The sequence below is a fragment of the Solanum dulcamara genome, chromosome 10 (genome assembly GCF_947179165.1).
Source record: "Solanum dulcamara chromosome 10, daSolDulc1.2, whole genome shotgun sequence".
Lineage (NCBI taxonomy): Eukaryota > Viridiplantae > Streptophyta > Magnoliopsida > Solanales > Solanaceae > Solanum > Solanum dulcamara.
The window spans coordinates 27984179-28007364 of record NC_077246.1 but is presented as its reverse complement, the minus strand read 5'-3'; the positions used below and the strand labels follow the sequence as shown (position 1 = coordinate 28007364).

At 34.7% G+C, this 23186-nt stretch overlaps 3 protein-coding genes across 3 annotated transcripts; 1 reads left to right on the top strand and 2 right to left on the bottom strand.

Annotated features, from left to right (window-relative positions):
• Window positions 1–2311: 2311 nt before the first annotated feature.
• Window positions 2312–3442, bottom strand: LOC129869735 (uncharacterized mitochondrial protein AtMg00810-like). The gene has a single exon (XM_055944367.1). The coding sequence runs from the start codon at window positions 3440–3442 to the stop codon at window positions 2312–2314; it is 1131 nt and encodes a 376-aa protein (XP_055800342.1).
• A 2280-nt stretch (window positions 3443–5722) lies between these two features.
• On the bottom strand, window positions 5723–6673 carry LOC129869734 (uncharacterized). Its single transcript, XM_055944366.1, has 3 exons — window positions 6654–6673; window positions 6034–6233; window positions 5723–5904 (listed from the first exon to the last, which is right to left on the bottom strand). The coding sequence occupies exons 1-3, from the start codon at window positions 6671–6673 to the stop codon at window positions 5723–5725; spliced, it is 402 nt and encodes a 133-aa protein (XP_055800341.1).
• A 3323-nt stretch (window positions 6674–9996) lies between these two features.
• LOC129870041 (glucan endo-1,3-beta-glucosidase 8-like) lies at window positions 9997–11607 on the top strand. The gene is made up of 2 exons (XM_055944620.1): window positions 9997–10334; window positions 10425–11607. Exons 1-2 carry the CDS (start codon window positions 9997–9999, stop codon window positions 11605–11607), a joined length of 1521 nt encoding a protein of 506 aa, XP_055800595.1.
• The last annotated feature ends 11579 nt before the right edge of the window (window positions 11608–23186 follow it).

The window sequence follows — 23186 nt, the reverse complement described above, 5'->3', positions numbered from 1 at the left end:
GTATTTTTCTATTTTGGAATCTCTATTTTGGATTATAGGCCCATGTAAATATTATTATTAATAAAACCAGGCCAATGGTCCATAATTTTTTAAAAAAAAATTGAGAAAAGACTCATCTATGTCATTCGTTAAAAGTTTGGCTTAACTTTGACATTTTTATTTGAGGAAAGTCTCATCCATGCCATTATGGGTTAATTAAAACCATGTTCGATTGCGCAAAACCATTTTATTCACGTGGCGAACAATGGTTGGCCAAGTCATTATTTCCTTTTATTTAATTAGCTAAATTTTGAAAATCCATTTGATTTTTTTGTAAAAATCACCCAAATTATAAACCTCACCTAATAATTTTGTGTATTTTTAAAAATATAATAATAATAAATTTTTTAAAAAGTGTTACTTATTTTTAACGTTTAAAATTTTCTTTTGTCTTATTTGATTTTATTTACTTATTTTGTATTCGTCGGAAGTTAACTTATTTACATACAAGACATTTGGAATTAAATTTAAAATCAAGTCAAAAAAAAGACAGAAAAATTAAGGGAATAAATAAAAGAAAAACTAAGCTCATGCCCCATAAAAGCAAAATAATTATAGACAAATATCTTTTTATAAATCATACCCCAATTCTTCTTCTTCTTCGCGAGTTCGCTCATTCTTCCCTAATTATTTTCTTCTTCTCCAGTTCGCTCCTTCTTTCCCAATTTTCCTTCTTCCCAGTTCTTCCTCTTCTCTTCTCCAGTTATCCTTCTCCCCCATTGCTCATTTTTCTCCAATTCAAATCAATATTCAAATCTACACAAATCTCAAATCAAATAAAAAATGTTGAAGAAGAAGAAGCCTAAAATTACTTCATATCCATTGGTGTCGCCTACAATCACTATTTCACAAAGTCAATCCTCAATCCATCAAGATTTTTCGAAGTCATTCAATGATACATGAATGATACTATCACAATATACTCATATATTCTCATGATATTAAAATGGTATAATTAAGGAACAATCACTGTTTCACCAAGTTAATCATCAATTCTTAATGATGGATTTCTAAAAATCTTAATGATACCATAAAAGTATATATATATATATATATATGTTATATATTGTGATAGTATCAAACAAGCGAATTGGGAGGGGTGCACAATATAATTTATTTTGACCGAATGGGCATTAAGAGAGTTGATTAAGGGTGAGCTATGGTGGGTTATTTGTTTATTTTTTGTGTTTAATAAGTGTAGTTTTCCCATAAATAAAATCAATTCGAAAAAAATTATTTTTGTTTGGGAAAAGTTTAAATACAAGGTAGTTTGTTTTAAAAAAGTTATGTATATTTGAGAAAATTTTTGGGTGGATTTATTATTATTTTAAAATAATAATAGCTCAAATGGTAGAAATTTGCATAATTTGAAAATAATAATAATAATAATAATAATGTAGCCGAATTATCATTCACCACATGGATAAATAGTTTTTAAAAATCAGATGTGGTTTTCAATTAACCCATAATGACATGGATGAACCATTTTTTCAAATAAAAATGACATATATGAGCCAAACCTTTAACGGATGACATATTTGAGCCTTTCCAGTATTTAAAATATATATATATATATTTCTCTTTGTAATTATGTACAAAGGAAGACCTAGTTTATCTTGTGATACTCGAAAGTTTGAAAATAATTTATATTGAACCATAGTGGCATGTGATGAAAAAATAAAATTTTGTTAGTGAAGAAAGTGAATTGCTTGCTTAATTTCATTGAACTTGGTCAATACATACAAATTACAAGATATGCTAAATATAAAGATTGATACTAATAGTTAAAACTAATGAACCTAAATATATGCTTGCTATAAATATAAAAGTACAATATTAATTAGAATATATTCAAAATATATTATTAAAGACATCATATATTTTAACATATTCTAACATATGCTTGCTATAAATATAAAAGTACAATATTAATTAGAATATATTCAAAATATATTATTAAAGGCATAATATATTTTAACATATTCTAACACCCCCCCCTCAGTCAAAGCGGGAGGTTCTCATATGCTTAGACTATCCCGGAAATCATTAAATAAAATGTGCGGAAGTCCTTTTGTGAAAATATCAGCAATTTGATAATAGAACGGCACATGTAGCATACGTACTTCGCCACGAGCCACTTTCTCACGAACAAAGTAAATATCCATCTCAATGTGTTTAGTGCGTTGATGTTGAACTGGGTTGCCGGATAAGTATATCGCACTCACATTGACACAATAAACAAGGTTAGCCTTTTGAATGGGACAATGCAACTCTAGTAGTAGGTTTCAGTTCCAGCATAAATCAGAAACAACATTAGCAACACCCCTGTACTCCACCTCTGAACTACTACAGAAGAGAGTAGGTTGCCGTTTGGAAGACCAAGAGACCAGATTATTCTAAAAAAAATACAATACCCAGAAGTGGAACAACGGGTGTCAGGACACCCACCCCAATCAGCATCTGTATAAGAGATAAGTTGATTAACTAAGGATTTGTACAAATGCAAATTGTGGGTTAAAGTACCCTGAAGATAGCGTATAATACGCTTGAGGGCATGTATGTGCTCATTAGTCGGAGCGTGCATATGAAGACAGACCTGCTGCACGGCATATAAAATGTCTGGCCGAGTGAATGTGAGATACTGAAGAGCACCTGCAAGACTACGATACTTAGTCGGATCATCATACATAGTATCTGCGGTTGCACTAAGTTTGGACTTAGTGTCAACAAGAGTAGGACAGGGACTGCAGTTAGACATTCTAGCACGTTCAATAATTTTTGTAGCATATTGTGTCTGAGATAAGAAGATACCATGGGTGTTATGGGTGACAACAATACCCAAGAAGAAACTCAGATGACCAAGATCTTTCATAGCAAATTCAGAAGACAAGAGAGCCATAATATGCTTACGAAGATGGTCAAAAGAAGCTGTAAGAATAATGTCATCCACATATAACAGAATATAAGCAATAGCAGAACCATTCTTGTAAACAAATAAAGAGTGATCTGACTTACTATGAGAGAACCCAATGGTAGCCACAAAATCAGCAAATCTTTGGTACCAAGCCCGATGAGCTTGTTTTAACCCGTACAAAGACTTTTTCAGAAGGAAAACATAGTCTGGAAATTGTTTGCTATGGAAACCCATGAGTTGATGCATATAAACTGTTTCACTGAGACGACCATGTAAGAAAGCATTCTTGACATCCATTTGATGAATGGGCCAAGATTTAGAGAGAGAAATTCTGAGAACTGCTCTAATGGTTGACGGTTTAACCACGAGGCTAAACGTTTCATCACAATCAATGTCCTGCTGTTTTGTATTTCTATTACCAATAAGACGAGCTTTGTAATGCTCAAAAGAACCGTTAGTGATGAAAAATCCACATAGACCGAATAACATTCACATTAGGTGGCCTAGACACTAATTCCCAAGTCTTATTTTCAACTAAAACATTAAATTCATCTAACATTGCAGTTTTCCAATTATGATCATGAAGCACACTAACAGGATTTTTTGGGATAGGAGAAATATCAGTAGTGATTGTAGTATGGTAGTTGGAAGAGTATTTGGGGTTGGGTTTAAAAATATCGTTAGATGCACGAGTGGTCATGCGGGGTGAAATGAGGTTAGTAGGCCTAAAAGTAGTGTGAGGAGGGGTCAAGATAGCTGGGCTAGGTGGAGGAGAAGCAGCATGAGGTGAGGTGTGATCTGGGCCCGTGTGAGACTGCGACCCAGATTGAGGAAGAGAGGCTGAATTTATTTTGGGCTACACAGGTTGGTCCGGTTGATTAGGTGGGTTAGTTTGAAATGTAGGTTGAGTGGAATTTTGTGACAAATGATATATTAAATGGGAATTAATAGTGTCACTAAAAATATCATAATCCGAATGTTTTATTTTGTGAAGTTTGGAGAATGGAAATTCAATTTCAACAAAATGAATATGACGACAGATTATGATTTTACCACTCAATATGTTATAGCATTTTGAACCACGATGATTAGGAGATGGACCTAAATAAGCACAAGGTGTGGACCTTTCTTGTAATTTATGAATAGTAGATGAGGAGAATAATGGGAAACATAAGCAACCAAAAATACACAAACCTGAATAATTCAGATCACTTTAATATAAGATTTGAGCAGGTGATTGGTTATTCAATACCTTGGAAGGAAGGATGTTGAGAAGATATGTGGCCATGGAGAGTGCATGATGACAAAAGGATAGTGGCATGGATGCATGAGCAAGAAGAGTTCGGATGATATTATTAATGGATTTTATGTGTCTTTTGGCCTTGCCGTTTTGAGGAGATGTATGAGGGCATGAAAGACAGAAAACCATGCCATGTTTCTCAAAAACTTCTGTAAAAGTTCCATTGATGTATTCCGTACCATTGTCACACTGAAACGTCTTAATATTACGTTCAAATTGAGTTTTGACTAAAGCATGAAAAACTAAGAAAATATGTTTGACTTGAGATTTCTTGGCAATATGAAATGTCCAAATAAACTTACTATAGTCATCAAGAAAAAGAACATAATAACAATGGACGGAAGTACTAACAATGGGAGAAGTCCAAAGATCACTATGAATAATATCGAACGGAAAAAAAGTATATGAAACTGAATCATAAAAAGGTAGCTTAGAATGTTTCCCAAGAGGACAAGAAGAACAAAAAGTTTTACAAGCCTTATTACAATCAATAAACTTTTTACTACAAAGAGACTTAAGTATATTATCTCTAGTGTGACCTAGACGATTGTGCCAAATATCTGAAGGCAAAGCAGTAAAAGCAGATTGATTGGTGGAAGAAACGGCTTGAGAGTTAGAGAAAAGTGGATATAAGTCTCTGGTGCAATCACATCTCATTAGTCTGTTCCCCTTCTGTAAGTCATTAACAGAGAAACCGAAAGGGTCAAATGATATAAAAACCATATTATCTATGGTAAACTTACGAACTGAAACTAGATTTTTGATGAGTTTTGGACCATGTAACACATTATTTAAGGTAAATAGTGGATAGGGTGGGGCAAAATAGTACGATCGTGACCAATAATTGAAATTAAATGACCACTATTGACAACAATATTATGATGCTTATTGCTTAAATTAAAATAAGAAGAGAGAATACCTACATCCACCGTCATGTGAGATGTAGCACCGGTATCCATGTAGTAGTTCCCATCTGGTTGAGAAAAGGAAAGAGCATGCATAGCGGCCTCAATATCAATGGGTGTATATCTAGGAGCAGTAGGTGCGTAGCTAGGAGCAATAGGTACAAGAGTATTAAAAGATAGAGGTCTGAGCCCAAGTACGCCTGACCTAGAGGTTGAAGGGCGTTGGGCCCCTGGATTGGGCCTTGGCTGCCACTAGAATGCAGGAAATGGGCAAGGAGGCACTGTCCAACCTCCCCAACTAAGCTGCCACCTCGGCTGCCATTGTGGTAATGGGCCTTGATGACATGGCTGCCACTGGTGCTACTGATGTGGCGACTGACTTAGACTGGGTCCACTTAGGCTTTGTTGAGCTGCCTTTTTCTTGCCATTTGATTTTGAATTATTTCTCTTTTTATTATTTTTGTTTCTTTTGTTGCTAGCAGAGGAGTCATTCAAAGAGGCAGAAGGTGCGGCAACCATGACAGCGCTATTAGCCCGACTTCCAGATACACCATTTTCACGAGCTTAATGAGCCTTTATGGTACGCTCAACTATTTTCAATTTGGAACGACAACTTTCAAAGGGGGGCAATAGCTCTTGATTTTGTATAAAATCCACCGTACCACTATACGCCTCCGGTAAGGAGCCAGTAAGATGTAAAACCGGGCGACTATTAGTCACCGGAGCATCAACATCAGCCAATCTGTCTACCATAGATTGTAAATAATTACAATAACTGTCAATTGAGGTGAAACCTTCAAAAATAGCATTCATAAAGTCCTCCTCAAGATGGGTGGATCAGGAGGCTTTGATGTCTTGAAGTAGATATTCAAGACGGTTCCACGCGCCCTCCGCCATGTCATTGCGTTTGAGGATAGCTAGAAGAAGATCAGGAGCAATGGTAGTGTAAATCCATTGCAATATAACAGCGTCCAAATGCTTCCAAAGAGCCGGATTAACCAACTTGGTCGTAGTGTAGGCAGCCAGAGCCGATGCTTCTGTGGGTGGAACCAAATGATCATAAAGATCATAAACCCTAGAAATATTGATGAACAGAGTAGCCCAAGAATGATACAAGCCTTGCTCATTATCTAATATTATGGGTACGAGACTTAATATTAATGACGGTGAGAGCGGGATGAAATTTGGGCGAATCTGCCATGAGAAGAGATGATAGGAAAAGATTTTTGGTACTGTTGTATTCTAGTTAGGAAGTAGAATATTTGGCATCATGGGATAAATTATCTGTGAGCATCCGGGTATCAAATTCTGGCCTCCATTCTGAATTATCGAGGAGCATCCGGATACTCAGCCCCGGCCTCTACCAGTTTGCTAGTATGATGAGCATCCAAGTACCCAATCTCGGCCTCGATCATACCGATGTATTATGGCGAGCATCCCGGTACCCAGTCTTGGCCTCTATCGCACTTATGTATTATGACAAGCATTCGGGTACCCAGTCCTGGCCTTGGCCATTTTAAACATTCGAGCGAACATCTGGGTCCCAGTTCCGGCCTCGACCCCTAAGTCACCTCTAGATTGATTGAATTTTGGAGATTCTGGGTTTGGAAATGATACAGTACTTCGGCTCCTGACATCGCAGATTCTTGGTTCCTAGCCTTGGTAGTTGTAGCTATTTTGTGTATTCAGCGGGCTTATGGAGGTTCGTCTGGGTTTTTATTTAACTTGTGCACGAGTGTCCCGGCTGGGCTTATGGGGGCCCAGTTGGATATAGTTAGCTGTAGTTCTCATAGGTAGTACTCTTTTTTTCTTTTGATGCTTATGTTGACTCCTATTTAGGCTATTCCTCTCTTTCATATTGTTTTTTTTACCTTTTTTGCTCATTCGGCCTATGATGTCTACTGGGTACTTGTTGTCTTGGTACTCATACTACACTCTACATCTACTTTTATGATGCAGGACCGAGCACAATCTACCGTCGTGGATAGATCGAGCCTTTTGCAATCAGCTTCGGAGACTAGGGTTAGCACTTGACATTTTTGGATCATTCCTGTCTCCTTCAGTATGGATGGCCCATCTTTTACCTTTTGAGACTAACTAGTTGTTGTATATATTTTCGATCCACTTTTGGAACTTGTACTCATCTTTTATTTTGTAGCATCTCTATACTTGTGACTTCCAGGTTTTGGGAGGGATCTTTAGTTGTTTATATCATATTTTGGTTTACTTCCGCTTATTCTTTCTGCCTATCTTTATAATTCGCCACTCTTGTTTAGTTTCTTCCCTCAAACCCATTACTTGAAGTTCTGGGTTGATGGGTTGGTTTACCTACTGGTGGGTTATACTAGATTTCATCATGACCTAAGGAATTGGGTCGTGACAACTTAAGACCTTAGTGGCTCGTTGTAGCCATAAGTTTGTTTTAGCTGTGCTCGATTGTGAGCTGGAGTGGCATATTTGGAGTAAAACGTCGTTCCTTAAGGTATTACTCTCTCCTGAATTTACTTTTGAGCCACTTCTTTATTCCTGCACTTTATGATTAGCAGTAGACTTATGATGCTTTTATTGAGATATTTTTACATTGTTGGGATTGAAGACGTGATCGTGGAGCAGTTGGACCCCAGGTTAGTTCTCTTCACCTTTCTAGAATGGAAGTGTTGGTATTGTATTCTGACTCCGTGTGCCTTGTTTGGATGTTGGTGATGACATGCATTGCATTGGTTGCTCATTCTCACATGTTTTGTGGTACGATGCCAGCTCATGCATGAGATTTTCACTACTTATTTCGAGAAAGAACGTTTTTACAGTTTTAACTCTTTAAAACTGGTTTTAACGAGTACCACTTGGATCACTTTGTTAAATGGTTTTTGAGATATACGAGGCATCGAGGACGTACGTTTTTTATACTTAAAATATTAGAAGCATCTGAGATGTACTCATCTTTTTACTTGACTAGCCGACACATCGTCGCCCTTTATTACACTGGTTTGGCTACTTGTACCTTCGGTACCACTATGGGAATGATATATGTCTAAGTCTTGTTTTGGGGACAAAGATGCTATACGGACTTCTTGATCTCATATGGGTCCCTCTGTACATGTGACACACTGAACATGATGGGAAAGTTGCATGGGTCCTATACTGGGCAGGCTGAGAGTCGGGATGGGTGTATATGTTTTATTATGGATGGCACTAGTTATAGATGGTACTATAAATTTTTTTTCATAACTTGCATTCATATGCATCGCCTATCACCAGTATATTTATTGCCTTTTGTACCTGTCAGTTTTATGGAGACATATTGTGTTATGTTTGTTGTTTTGTACCTTTCGAGCTTATGGGGGTTTAACTAGGTTATAGTTTGACTATTTTCTGTATTCCTGTGTTATTGCGCTAATAGTCGGCTAAGTGTTGTGGCTTGGAATGATCCCGTGGTTGGTGCTATTGTGTTTATAATGTTAAATTGGCCTTTAGTCTGTTTTGGTGAATACTGGTGTTTACCGTTAGTATATCCTTGGTTAGTTGTCTTCTGTAGGACCTTCTTGTTGTGAGTAGGTTGTTGGATTTCTCCACGTATGTTCCTTGACTCAACTTTTTTAGTCCATGTGTTCTATTTCTTCATTATGTTCTAGCATGTTATATCCCCTGTTTAGTTACTTGTCCCGTACTTTCCTTATTTACATGTTGTTTAGACTTGCATTATCTGTGGGGCTCAGCTAGCCTATGCCTACTAAGTACCATTCGTTTGGTACTCATATTAAACTTCTGCTGCCCTGCAGATTATAGTATGGTATTCACTGTTGATTTGGATTTTGTGCAGAACAAATTTTGGACTTCAGAGACTACAGTGAGCTCCTAGTGTTTGGAGTTACCGGTTTCCATCTATGTTGGCTAGGCTAGTCTTTGCGTTGTATTCATAGACAATCTGTACTTATTTTGTATTTGTAAAATCCTTGTACTTTTATTTTGATTAGATGCTCTATTACTGAATGATGCCAGATCTTAGGGTGGTTTCTTCTATATTATTTTTGTGGATCTCCTCTTTCTTCTAATTATTATAAGCATCTGGCTTCTTACTATTATCTTTCGCGTGATAGTCCGTTGCTTATGGTTCCGGACTATGAATTAGGCTTAACTATTGGTGGGATATAGTAGATGCCAGAGAAATTGGGTCATGACAACAGTGAACCATGCCCAAACATAAATTAGACAACTACTAAACAAGACAATCTACGCTAAACAAAATAAAACAAATAAAGGATAAGAAAGGATAGTAGATTTAGGCGGATAACCTTATGTGATTGATAATTAACCCATAACCTTGGAGTGTTTCATCTCATTTATTTTACTCCACATTTGCTTATGTGTTTAGTGATTTCCAGAGCTTATTTTATTGTTTACAAATTTTACAATATTTAATTAAATCATAATAACTTTTGACGAAAAAAACCATTAAATAAATTAATTAATTTGTAATAGATTCATTTAGTCAATACTTACAAAATGTTTATTGCGTGTATTTGAAACAATGTTAGTTTTATATATAATTTTGTAACTTTCATAGAGTAATAATGAAACATTTAATCAATGGAAGAAAAGGAAATGAAAGGGAGGGTAAAGAAAAACAATAATTTTTTATTTTGTGTGGTTACATGCATTTAGCAAATCCTAGATTTTGGATACTATTTGACCACTCATGGAATTATTGGTTCATTCAATGGCCCTGGCTTCGTTTTACCCTTTTTATTTCCCTATAAATTCACGTCCCACTTTTTGTTAGAATTGGCAGGTGTCAAATCATTCAAGAATCCCATTTTGTCCTGCCAACAGGAAAAAAGATGGGAAATCTTTTGATGAATATTTTCCCAGTAATCCTGTTGGTGTTTTTGGGGCACAATGTAGAAGGTCTTGGGGTGAACTGGGGTGACATCTCCTCCCACAAGTTGCCTCCTAAAGATGTGGTCAAAATGTTGCAAGAAAATGGCATTAAGAAAGTGAAGCTTTTCAATAATGATGAAACTATCTTGAATGCCTTAACAGGAACTGGCATTGAGGTCATGATTGGCATTTCCAATCAACTCCTCAAGGATCTGGTCAATCCCGATGTAGCCAAGAAATGGGTAAAAGAAAATGTCATTCGTTATGACCCTAAGTCTCCTAAAGGTGTTAATATCACGTAAGTGTATCTTTTTACCAAATATGTTTGTCATATATCCATAAATTCAATGAAACATGAAAAGTTATATTTATTTATTAATTGGTGCAGACTTATAGGTGTTGGAAATGAGCCATTTTTGAGAGATTATAAAGACACACTAACAAATGTGACAGGGCCAGCATTAGAGAACATCCAAAATGCACTAAATGATGCTGGACTTGGTGACACCACCAAGGCCACTGTACCTTTAAATGCTGATGTTTACTTGTCACCAAGCTGGAATCCTGTCCCTTCTGCTGGGTTTTTTCGCTCTGACATCGTCGATCCTCTCAACTACATTCTTAAGATATTGAACAAAAACAACGCCCCTTTCATGGTCAATATTTATCCTTTTCTTAGTCTTTTCTATGGAAATGGTGCGTTCCCTTTTGACTACGCCTTTTTTGATGGTGTGAGCAATCCTCTTAAGGACAAAGATGGTGTTGAATACACCAATTGCTTTGACGCCAATCTTGACACTTGCGCAGCTGCTCTGGCTGGAGCAGGGTATAAAAATATGACCATTATGGTAGGAGAAATGGGATGGCCTACAGATGGAAACCCTTATGCCAATGTGACATTGGCTGAGAAGTTTTACAAAGGATTCGTATCATATCTTGCCAAAGGAAAAGGCAGTCCACGTCGCCCTGGAACTATTGAGGCTTACCTATTTGCCTTATTTGATGAGGATAGAAAGAGCACACTCCCAGGAAACTTTGAGACACATTGGGGACTCTACTATGAAGATGGAACACCAAAGCTCCCTCTTGATTTTCATGGAAAGAAAAAGACTCTTGTGCCTGTACCAAATGTGGAGAAACTATCCAAAAAATGGTGTGTGATAAAGCCAGATGTTAAGAATTTTACAGACCTTATGACATATGCTTGTGACCGTGCTGATTGTACGCCTCTTACTAATGGATCATCTTGCCAAAACCTTAGTGACGCGGCCAAGGCTTCATATGCAGTGAATGCTTATTTCCAATATCAACAACAAAAAGATGAAAGTTGTGATTTTGAAGGCAAGGCAATAGTAACCACAAAGGATCCATCTGATAGGACTTGCAACTTCACCATTGGATTTAAGACACTTACTCCTCTTGCTCCTTCTCCTTCCCCTCTGCCTTCTTCGGATCACTCATCGTCTTCAGATGCCAAGGCTCCATCCTCATCATCCACTTCCCCTTCATCTCCAAAATCAACCTTTGCTTCTATGGGAATCATTTTTCTTGTTTCACTATTTTTCATGTAGATGAATCATATAAGTGATTTAATCATTTGTGATTCTAAATTCTTGCTTTTTAGAAGACTCGAGATTTAATTATAATCTTGTTTGACATAAAATGTATGGATCGACGTAAGTTGCTTGAGATCCATTATATTGGCAAGCATGTTGATATATCTTTCTTTAATCTCATGTTCCATGCATGTCAAGTTGATAGAACACATGGTACGACACTTGATAAATAGATAGTTGTTCACCTCTCTCATACGCTGGATGTAATACAAAATAACAATATAAATAAAATAACTAATCGCACTATACAGAAAGATAAAGATGATGACAATAATAACTCCCAAGTATCCTCAATAAAACTAATGAGAAAGTTTGAACCAAAATGAATACACAATTCGCAATACTAAGAAGTCATAATACGAGAGCGACTTATAGATATTGAATGTCAAATGACTACAAAGTTGTCTGAGAATCAGAACAAGACAGAAGTAAAGATAGAGGAAGTACTGAAGAACCTAATCCAAGGAACATACCACAACTCTGATATGCCTACAAGATGCACGATCTCTAACCGCGGGGAGCGTGGAACCAGGATCAGCACCCAAAGATGCAGGAAAGTAAGAGTGAGTATAGTCCACTTGCACTTAATAGGCATCACAGGCAGATCGAGCTTAAGCGGATAACTATAACAAGTAAAGAATACTAAAAATACCCTACGAGTAGAAAATTCTCAGCACTTCAATATCAAGTAATATCATTAGAAGTTTGGAGGTTCTAAAAAAGAGAAAAAAATTCAAAGCATGCTTCCTTTTAAAATGGAAGAGAAACTTTTGATGATAATGGGGTTCAAATCCACAATTCTAGTGGGGGAAAGCATTTCCATGCCCCTTCCTTACCACTGAGCCGTTAGTTAGTTTTGTTAGAGGGTTCACAAGTTAATATACATATATATTTATTTAAGTTTCTAATATAAATGCAGGGTCTATGGAAAAGCTACTGAGTTCATCCGAACCCCCACTTAGCTCTGCCCTGAATATAATATAATGATATAGGATAATATGCAATGGCCAATGTCTATCGGTATACACCCTCCAAGATCATTTGCTCCGGGATGGGAGACATGAGAGACTCATGAGGTCCATATGCATTCACTCAAAAATCACTCAGTTCATCATACCTCACCATCTGGAAAATGCAACAGACCTACTTAATATATCAAACCTCATGCAAACGCAACTAATTCCTTAATTCATAAATCAATTTCCTCACAGTAACCCTCTACAAAGATCCATGAAGTGAATGAGTATGCATGAAAATGCAGGTGAATAATGATACCAAATGATACAAATATATCGAACATCTCAGAATCCCAGTCAATCGATGAACACATGCTACAAGTCTCAATATCAAATCAGGAACCAAAGTTCCATAAAAAAAAATGCTAAAAGTTTCTAATCGGGCGCCACGACAATAATTCTATCTCATTGGAATTTAAAAACAATGAAATAACCCAATTCATAGCATTCTTTACACGATAAGACCACACTCAAGAAAAATCTAAAGAAATTTAAGTCATAACCTACCTCGAATCTGAACTGGAAGTATCAAAAAATCACAAACTAGCCTTCCCCTTTCGAGCGATCTCAAAATACTCCCAATCTATTAAAATATAAGATCTACTCGTTAATATTGTTGGTGTAATATACCATAAATATAATAAATTACAGTTGAAAATAAAATGACACAAGTGAATAAAAAATATATTCAAGCTGATGCGCGGCCCACCACAGCATAATCTACATCGATCCAGCAGTAATACTCTTGACTTGTCCCCTCCATGATAGAACACCCCAACAAAGTTGTGTAACTCAAGCAACTCTAGATTAGTTGAAGAGTCCGAATCTCCAAAAAAAAAGAATATATTTTTCAACATATAAATACCCTCTTTTGTATAGTGAATATAGTTGAAGGCTTACAATATTTTCTTTGTCTCAACTCTCTCTTTCACTACTACACACTACAATATTTTTTCACACTTAACATATTTCATCTCATCTTATTTGATATATTATTTACAAAGGAAGAAACACCACTATTTATAGATGAGAAATTTTTCCTTGTCTTGAATAGGAATAAAGTAGATAATAATATAAGTAAATGAATGGAGGAATTATGCCATGGAAGTATATGTTACAAGGCATAATGAGGTAGAACATGGCTTACTAGTTACATAAGTTACACCAAGAATAATTGACCATATTCTTGTCAATTTATATCCACTAAAATATGCACTTAACATTTTCTTTTAATAATAAAATGCATATACATGAACATTCCGATTTTTCACTCATTTTAATATTAAAATGAGAGAGTATTTCACCAATTTAGTTTATGAATCAGCAAGATTATCACAAGTTAACACAATTAAATCGATGGTATACCAGTGATCAATATGATCTCACAATATCATATTTTCTCCTCATGAGTCTGAATTTATCGTTATAATAATGATTTTGTAGTCTACCAATAATTTTGATGCTATCACAATTAATCAAAATTAGAGAAATTAATTTTCTCAAAATTAAAGTGATTGATATAAAAAAATCTCTAAATCAATTCACTTTTTCACTAGTTGAAGCTTAAATATTTTTACTTCAACCTCCACTATAAATTTAGCAAATAATAATTTGCCTTTCTCATTTCCATCAAATAGCACCAAGATTCTGTCACGACCCAAGCCTAGGGCCTAGACGTGACATGGCGAATGAGGAACCCGAAAGTACCTCAAACAAGTCTTTTAGCATTCTTTTAGCCTTTCATAGGTAATGACGATAAATGAAAAAGCGGAAATCATAATAGTAAATATTCAACTGACATATATCCAACAATACCTCTAGCTTTTAGATTTAATGGGGCTAAGACAAGTCCCTAGCTCACCCTCAATCATAATAGAAGAAATGTCATAGTAAAAGATCTCAATATATAATAAGTTAGAAATATAAAGGAGTATTATTTCCGGAATATGGGAACTCACCAAAAGTAGTCTTCAAACGAAATTTCAACTAGTCACGTGGAGGAGATCGAGGAGGAGCATCGGTCCCTACATGGTGATATCATGTAGGCAAAAGAGTATGTGTTAGTACTTTGAATGTACTAAGTATGTAAGGATGCATGAACATTGAGGAAACATTAAAACATTTCTGTAATATGGAACATAATGTAATGCATGCATAATAAATCATATAGATATCCTTGAAAACATTCATTTTGTGGGGAAATGACCATAATCGACATTTAAGACCATGCGAGCTATTACATAGAATCCAACATAACTCCCTATGTTGGTCGGGGAGACTACTTTCTGGGTAGAACTCCGTCAACTTCATTCATTTCTTTAATTTTAACTTTAAGAGCTTTCATGGATCCATTAGCCTAAGCCTACAAGGGCTCCTATGTTGGCACATAGTTAATGAGACAAGGGGTTGCTACTAGGATTCCCTTACCGAATCCCACCTCAATGACCCATTCGGTGCTAAGTCAACCCCACAGAATAGTTTAATACTTCAAAATAGTCATAGCATATAGCTTGAGAATTCAAACATCATATTCGGTAGAATAGCTCATTAAAACATTTGGTAATTCAAATATGCAAGAATTGTCCTTATTGCATAAAGAATCCATCATTCATATCATTTCATCATTCTTTCATTTCATAAGACTCCGTTTTGATCATAGATATTGCTTTCATAAACATTCATTTGGAGTCAAAGCTTTCAAGTCAAACTTTATTGAAAACATAGTAAAACTATGTGGGTTCAAATCACTTCAACTTGCAAACATATATGTAAATAAATATACATAAATACTTTGAAATCCATTAATTAAAAATCATATTTTAAACAACCCACCATGAATTTCAGAACCTTTAAAGAGATAAATAGAAAAATTACTTGCAAACCATCAATTCATACACATGAAATTATGTTGCATCAAAATAGATCAATAATTATTAGTTTAACCATGATTTATGCTATTAAGTAAAAATAAGAATTACTCACAAGAAAATATTACTTGAAATCAAGAGATTTAAATTGAAACAGTTTTTGAACTACATGAGTGGAAGAACCCATGGATAAACACCCACATAACTTAAAGTAAAGTTTAAAGAAAATAAACATAGTTTATCATATAATTAAAATACTTTAGGCATGAGAGTGGAAGGAATACTCTCATTGAAGTCTTACATACCTGGAATTCGAAGCGTTACTTAGAATTGAAGGACTTAATGAATACACTTGAATCCTAGCCTTTTCTCCTTGGCGGAGTATTTTGTGTACTATCCGGAGTATATCAATCACCAAAATAGTATTTCTACACTACTAAGAACTAAGTGAGTAAAGAAGTGTATAGAGAGAAGAGTTGCTTGAAAAAGCTTGATGAATAAAATGATGAATTAATGTGGGTATTTATAGGTGTGAAAGAGGGACCTAACAATAATTAAAATAATTATAAAAAAAAATCTAAAATTTTAATGGAAGATTTTGATGTCATGGGTGATGTCAAATGGATGACTATTGATGTCATGAATGATGTCAAATGTATCTAGATCTTTTCATGGTTGGTGAGATGAACTTTCTTTTAACGGAATACCATTTTTCGGAGCTGAGTTTGGACAAGATAACTTCCTCATTAGGATTTGGTGTCTTCACATGAATTGTTGATCTAGAAGTCTACTTTCATGTCATTCAATAATTAACCGATTTGAAGAATCCTACAGTGATATATGATTTTTATTCTACAAATATTCTATTTCATCACAGCACCCTGTCTTATGATAATTAATTTATTTGACCTACTTAACATCCGAAACTTAATATATGGTCTTCACAAAGGTTGTAGGTAATGATGTTGGGGTTATTTAAAATTTTGAATTACCTAATTTGAACCAACCTACGAAATTTTATGTCCAAAATACAGAAGCTGTATCATTTTCATCGAGAATTGGAACATCATATACAACGTTTTTAGGGGATGTTACAGTTTCTCATCTGCACCAATAAAACTTTTAAGTATAGCATAATTATTTTTCTCATGAAAAAAGCCACCAAATTTCTTACCAAGTAAATATACCTGATTTGCTTGTACATGCTATACTATATACACAAAATAATTTCAAGTGCAATTAGTCACACCTAGCTCATATCTTTTATTAGGCTAGCAAGCTCCTTTTTTTCTTTGTCACACCATTTTCACGCACTTGAATCTAAAGGAGTTGCAAGACTCACACAACCAACAAAATTGTATTACACAATTTTTTCAACATAATGTGACTTGTCAAGAAAATTTTCATCACATGTTTTTATGACATTTTTCATTTCAAAAATGAAATTTTTCTCACCCAAAATATTTAATGTCAAAAGGGCTACTCAACATTGTTTTTTATCATTTCCTTGATAACATGTTAGAGCCAAAATTTATCAACTCATATCCAATAATAACATGTGATTTTTTCAAGACTAATAAAGGCATTTGTAATACTCTTTTTAGAGCATTTCTCAAATATGCAAAAATCACAATTTCACAATGATTTTTTTTCTTATTTCATAAACCCCACTATTTTAGGAATGTTGAATATCACTTTGTGTTCATGAAAAGAAGTATCACTTTATTCATAAAAAATATTAGGTAAAAGATTTTTTTCTTTACTTTCCTCCGCTTGAATTGAGCAAGTAAAAAATTACTTTACCCGTATATCTCTTCTCTTTCATCTCTTGAAGAGAGCGATGTTGAAGAGGAATGCTATTGAGATCTCCGATCTTGACATCCACACTTTTTTCAAATTGTAACAGAAACATGAATTTCCTTACAATTATTGGTGTAATATACCATAAATACAATAAATTACAGTTGAAAAATAAAATGACAAAAATGAATAAATAATCCTTCAGGCTGAGGCGTGAATATCTCGATCTCTTTAAGTAGATTCAAGTCCACTGTGGCATAATCTGCACCGATCTAGAAGTAATACTCTTGACTTGTCCCCTCCAAGATACAACAGTCCAAAAAAGTCGTACAGCTCAAGTAACTCTGAATTAGTTGAAGAGTCCAAAACTCCACAAAAAAAACACGTTCCTTCAATATATAGATACCCTCTTTTATATAGTGAATATAATTGAAGACTTAAAATATTTTTTTGTCTCAAATCTCTCTTTCACTACTTCACACTACCATATTTTTCTACACTTTAAACATATTTCATCTCATCTTATTTGACGTGTTCTTCAAAAATGAAGAAATACCACTATTTATAGGTGAGAAATTCTTCCTTTTCTTGAATAGAAATAAAGTAGATAATAATGTAGGTAAGTGAATGGAAGAATTATGCCTTGAAAAGTATATATGTTATAAGGCATAATGAGGTAGAACATGACTTAGTGGCTACATAAGTTACACTAAGAATAACCACATTCCTGTCAATTTATATCCTCTAAAATATGCAATTAATATTTTATTTTAATAATAAAATAAATATACAACAACAAATATAAGTATAACAATACCACTATTGCTGAGGTTTCCAATTGGGTCAAAAACGTCAACCAATAAATCAACTCCAAGAACTAAGGGTAAAAATAGAATTTTATTAGAAAATAGATTTACCCAAAACTTGAGGAGTTTGAATATTCAATTTCATTAAAATGAAGTTAAAATCAAGGTTGAAACCATCAAAACATTTTTTAACTTTTTCAGGAAAAATCCAAAAATTGAGGTAAAATAATGGGGTACACATAATCCCAAAGTTTGAAAACTTACCCCCTTTTCAAGACGAACAAAATGTATCAAAAATCGCACAAAACATAGCTTTAGAGGTCCAACAATGGAGGAGGAAGAAATTTGATTTAAGTCACTGGAATACGCTTAGTGCAATCGCACTAAAACAACGCTATCAGCGTTGAAGGAGTAAATTGCTTAGTGTTATCAACACTAAATAAAACTATTGGCACAATAACATTCAAGAAATAAATTGGTTAGTGCTATAAGCGCGATATCACTCAAGGAATAAATTACTCAGTGCTATGGTGCTAAAACAACGTTATCGAAGAGATAACTCTCAAGAAATAAATTGCGCAGGGTAATTGCACTCGCTCTATACACCAAAAATTTTAGCATTTTAAAAACATGTTTTAACACCTGTCTGAAATTGTATAGACACAAATTGATAGTGCAAATCGATCATAAAATGCATTTTCGTTCAATAGAATTGTTGGATTAACCAACAAAGGTTATTTTCAATGAATGTTGACTGAAGTAAACTATATACTAAACTTTCCAACATCTCGTGTAAACACTCAAAATCACACTAAAAGACTTAGGACTCGTTATCGCTACTAACCAAGAAATGATGTTCCAGGGCTAATGGAACTGACATGATTCTCATATGATATCTAAATATTCAAATGTTTGACCAAAGTCAACACTATCAACTTTAAAATCTTAAAAACCCAAAACTCATATAAATTTAATTGAATGCTCCAAGAATTAAGCCACACACTTCACGACTCACAAATATCATAAAGCAACTACAAAAAAGACTAAAGAGGTCAAAACACCAAAAATTCTGAAAATAACTTTAAAAATTATTACGTCATCCACCACTTAAACACACATTCGTTCTCAAACATAAAGGCATAAAAAGTACCTAAACTATCAAAAAGTTGGGAATATCTACTCCACATGTCAGACTTTATCTCATACGTACCCTCCTCTATCTGATGATACTTCCACTGAAATTTTACTTAATCGATACTCTTGGGTCTTGACTTCCTAGTCTACCTATCCTAAATAGTTAGACCCAAAAAATTAAATTCTAATCCAAATCAACTGAATCCCACTGAATCACATAAAAACCATTGGAATGATATTTCTTTAACATTGCGATATAGAAAACTAGGTACATGACTGAAAGACTTAGAGGTAAAACCATCTAGGTATGGATACTTACCAAAAGACTGAATAATTGCTCAGTTTTTGAAACAAAATAAGTGTTCCAAAATAAGCTCAATGAAGATGGTAAGTTCATCATAAACAAAGCAAGTCTGGTTTATCAAGGCTATTCACAATAGTAAGGTACTGATTCTAATAAAAAAAGTACCAGTCGTGACCACTTAGGCTTGATTTTCTTTAATTTGAATGTAAACTAAAATATTTCGGAAACAGCCATCCTACCTTGGTAGGAGTCAGGTCTGCGTACACTTTACCCTTTCTAGACCCCACGTTGTGGGATTTCACTGGGTTGTTGTTGTTGTTGTTGTTGTTGTTGAATGTAAACTAAAATAAGCGGCGTTTATTCAAACAAAGAGAACCGAGGGTTTTCTTATTTAGTAGTACGAAAGTCATTCTACTATTAAGATGTTTAATATTAATAATAAATATTCAGTGTTATAGTTGTACAATGAGCAATTTTGCCCTCATTATTTGAGGAGACCAGCACTTCATCCCATTTAGACACATAATCCACAACGACCAAGATGTATGTATTACCATAAGAGCTTATGAAAGGACCCATTTAATTGATTCCCATATGTCAATGAATTCAACTTCTAAAATAGGAGTGAGGGGAAGTTCATGAGTCTAGAAATACCTCCATGACACTGACATTGGTCACATCTTTTAAAAATTCCATGTGCATCTTGTTGCATTATGGGATAATAGAAGCCACATTGTAACACCATAGCAACTGTTCGCATAACACCGTGATGACAACCCAGGGGATATAAGAGTCATGATTATAATATATGTAATATCTCCACTTTGGGCACACATCGATGAATCACGTCATTACTTGATAAGATGATGAATGCCTTATTGATAAGTTCTGGTTTATCTCAAAACTTGTGGGGGAAGCTATTCTTATGTCTAGTTGAATATTCAATCGAGTACCCCATAATAAAATACAATTTGTTCCATATGAAAATGGAAAGGAAGAATGTCTAACCTTGAATACTTGAAAGTGTGGGGGTGTTTGCTTAAGGTGCAAGTTCCTAAATCTAAGAGGGTAAAAGTAGGATCAAAAATAGTTAATTGTGCGTTCGTAGGATATGATAGGAATAGTAAAGCATATCGATTTTTGGTTAAGAAATCAGAAAATCTCGACATTTATTTTAATACGATAATTGAATTATCTAATGTTGAATTCTTCGAAACCATATACTCGTATAAGAAAAAATGTGAATCATCTAACAAAGGAAATAAGCAATCTCGGGGAGAAACAAAGAAAAATGATCATGATGAGGAAAATTTAAGACGCATCAAACGTTAAAGGACATCTACTTCCTTTGGACTAGAATTTCTATCATTTTTATTAGAAAATGAACTTCGGACTTTCAAAGAAGCCATGACTTCTTCGGAAGCAATATTGGAATGAGGCAGTCAGTCAATAGTGAGATTGAATCAATAATGAATAATCATATATGGAAATTTGATGATCTTATTCTTGAAAATAAGCCCTTAGGTTCTCAATCGCACTATTGATAAGTATCAAACAAGACTTGTTGTCAAAGGATTCAAACAACGTGAGGGTCTTGATTACATTGATACGTACTCACCAATAACTAGAATTACATCAATTCGTGTGTGAATAGTGTTAGCCTCCGTGTACAGTCTGAAGATCCATCAAATGAATATCAAAACAGTTTTCTTAAATGAATACTTGGAAGAAAAAATCTACATGGAACAACCAGAAGGGTTCATGGTACCTGAAAATGAAAAGAAGGTGTATTATTAAGTCTTTGTTTGGACTGAAAGAAGCACCAAAACAATGGCATATAAAGTTTGACCATACAATATTGTCAAATTGTTTCAAAATTAATGAGTGTGACAAATATGTTTACATTAAAAACACACCAAATAAAGTTTCCATTTTCTATTTATATCTAATGATTTGCTGATAATGAGTGACGACATTGCTAACATAAATGCTACTAAGCGTATGCTTGCTAGTGTTTGATATGAAAGATCTAGGAGTTTTCCATTTGATATTGAGAATTAAGATTCACAAAACTTCTCAATGTCTAACATTTTCTCAATCTCATTATATTCTGTCACTACCCGACCTAGGGCCTACTTGCAACACGGCGATTAGAATCCCGAAGGACTCCAATCAAGCCTCTTAGCATAACATATATGAGCATACATAAGGTAAATAAGCAATAAAGTTAAATCAAGATATGGAAGAAAATTCTCAAATGAAACATAAGTCTCAAAATGAGAAAGCGACAACATAAACTCCTTACTATCTAACATGCCTCTATGAACTCGATGGGGGCATAAGACAAGCTCCTAGCTCACCCAAATAGACAATATAAGAGTAATGAAGTAAAAACTATCAAATATGAAATAAGTATCATGTCCTCGAATTGTGAGGACTCACCAACAGTAAACTAATAGAAAGCACTAGCCACGAGCGGGAGGAGGATGAGTGTGTTCGTCGGATCCTACATTATGATACAATGTAGGCAAAAAATATATGTTAGTACATAAAATACACTAAGTATATGAGAAATGCATGAATAATACATAGATGACACAATCAATATGAATCATGGGATGAAACAACAATATCTTTAAAACATGAATAAAGTCATGAAAACATTAAAACTTTTAACTCATTGGTTAATGAAACCTCATTATCATAGGGCCTCATAACTTAACTGAAATTGATGTGGGATAGGACCTTTAATCGACATATACAACCATGCGAGCTATTATATGGAATACGATGACTCCCACATTGAGATGGGGGAGGCAACTTTTCCAGGGCATACTCCACTAGTAACTCATCTAACTTTGCTATGTGGATCCAGTAGCTTTGCCATATTGACATTTGCAAACCAATGCGGATAACGTAGTTTGGGACTAAAAGGTTGCTGCTAGGATTTTTTTGGGTAGTTTCAATAGCATACCAAATTGAATCCCACCTAAAAGTCCTCTTAGTGCTTAGTCATTACCCCAACAGAACTCTCATAAAACATGATCATAAACATTATCGAAAGAATAATAATAAATATCAATCCATCTTTATAAAATAACATAAGAATAGCTCATCTATAATGTAACTCATGTAATGTGGGTGCATCCCTTCCATCATTACATATCTTTATTCATAAAACATCTTTAAGGGATTAACTTTCCCTATCATTAACTTGCTTGAAATATCATAGAATCATCACTTATTATCACGATTCAGCCTAGGGCCTAGTCATAACACGGCAATCGAAACCCCGAAGGGCTCCAACCAAGCCTCTTGTACATATCATAAGCATACATAAGGTAAAATACAAAAGAGAAAACATCATAAAAGGGTCTAAAACCATGAATAGAAATATGAGAATGTCTTATGACAACATAGACTCAAACATATGTCCAACTAGATGCCTCGAAATATGAGTATGGACGGGGGATAAGACATGTCCCTAGCTCACCCTCAATATACAACATAAGCAAAAGTCTTTTGAAAAGAGAATAGTAACCAACTTGAAACTAGTCCCCGGTCAATGAGGACTCACCACAACACCTTGGGATAGGAATGCCTACTA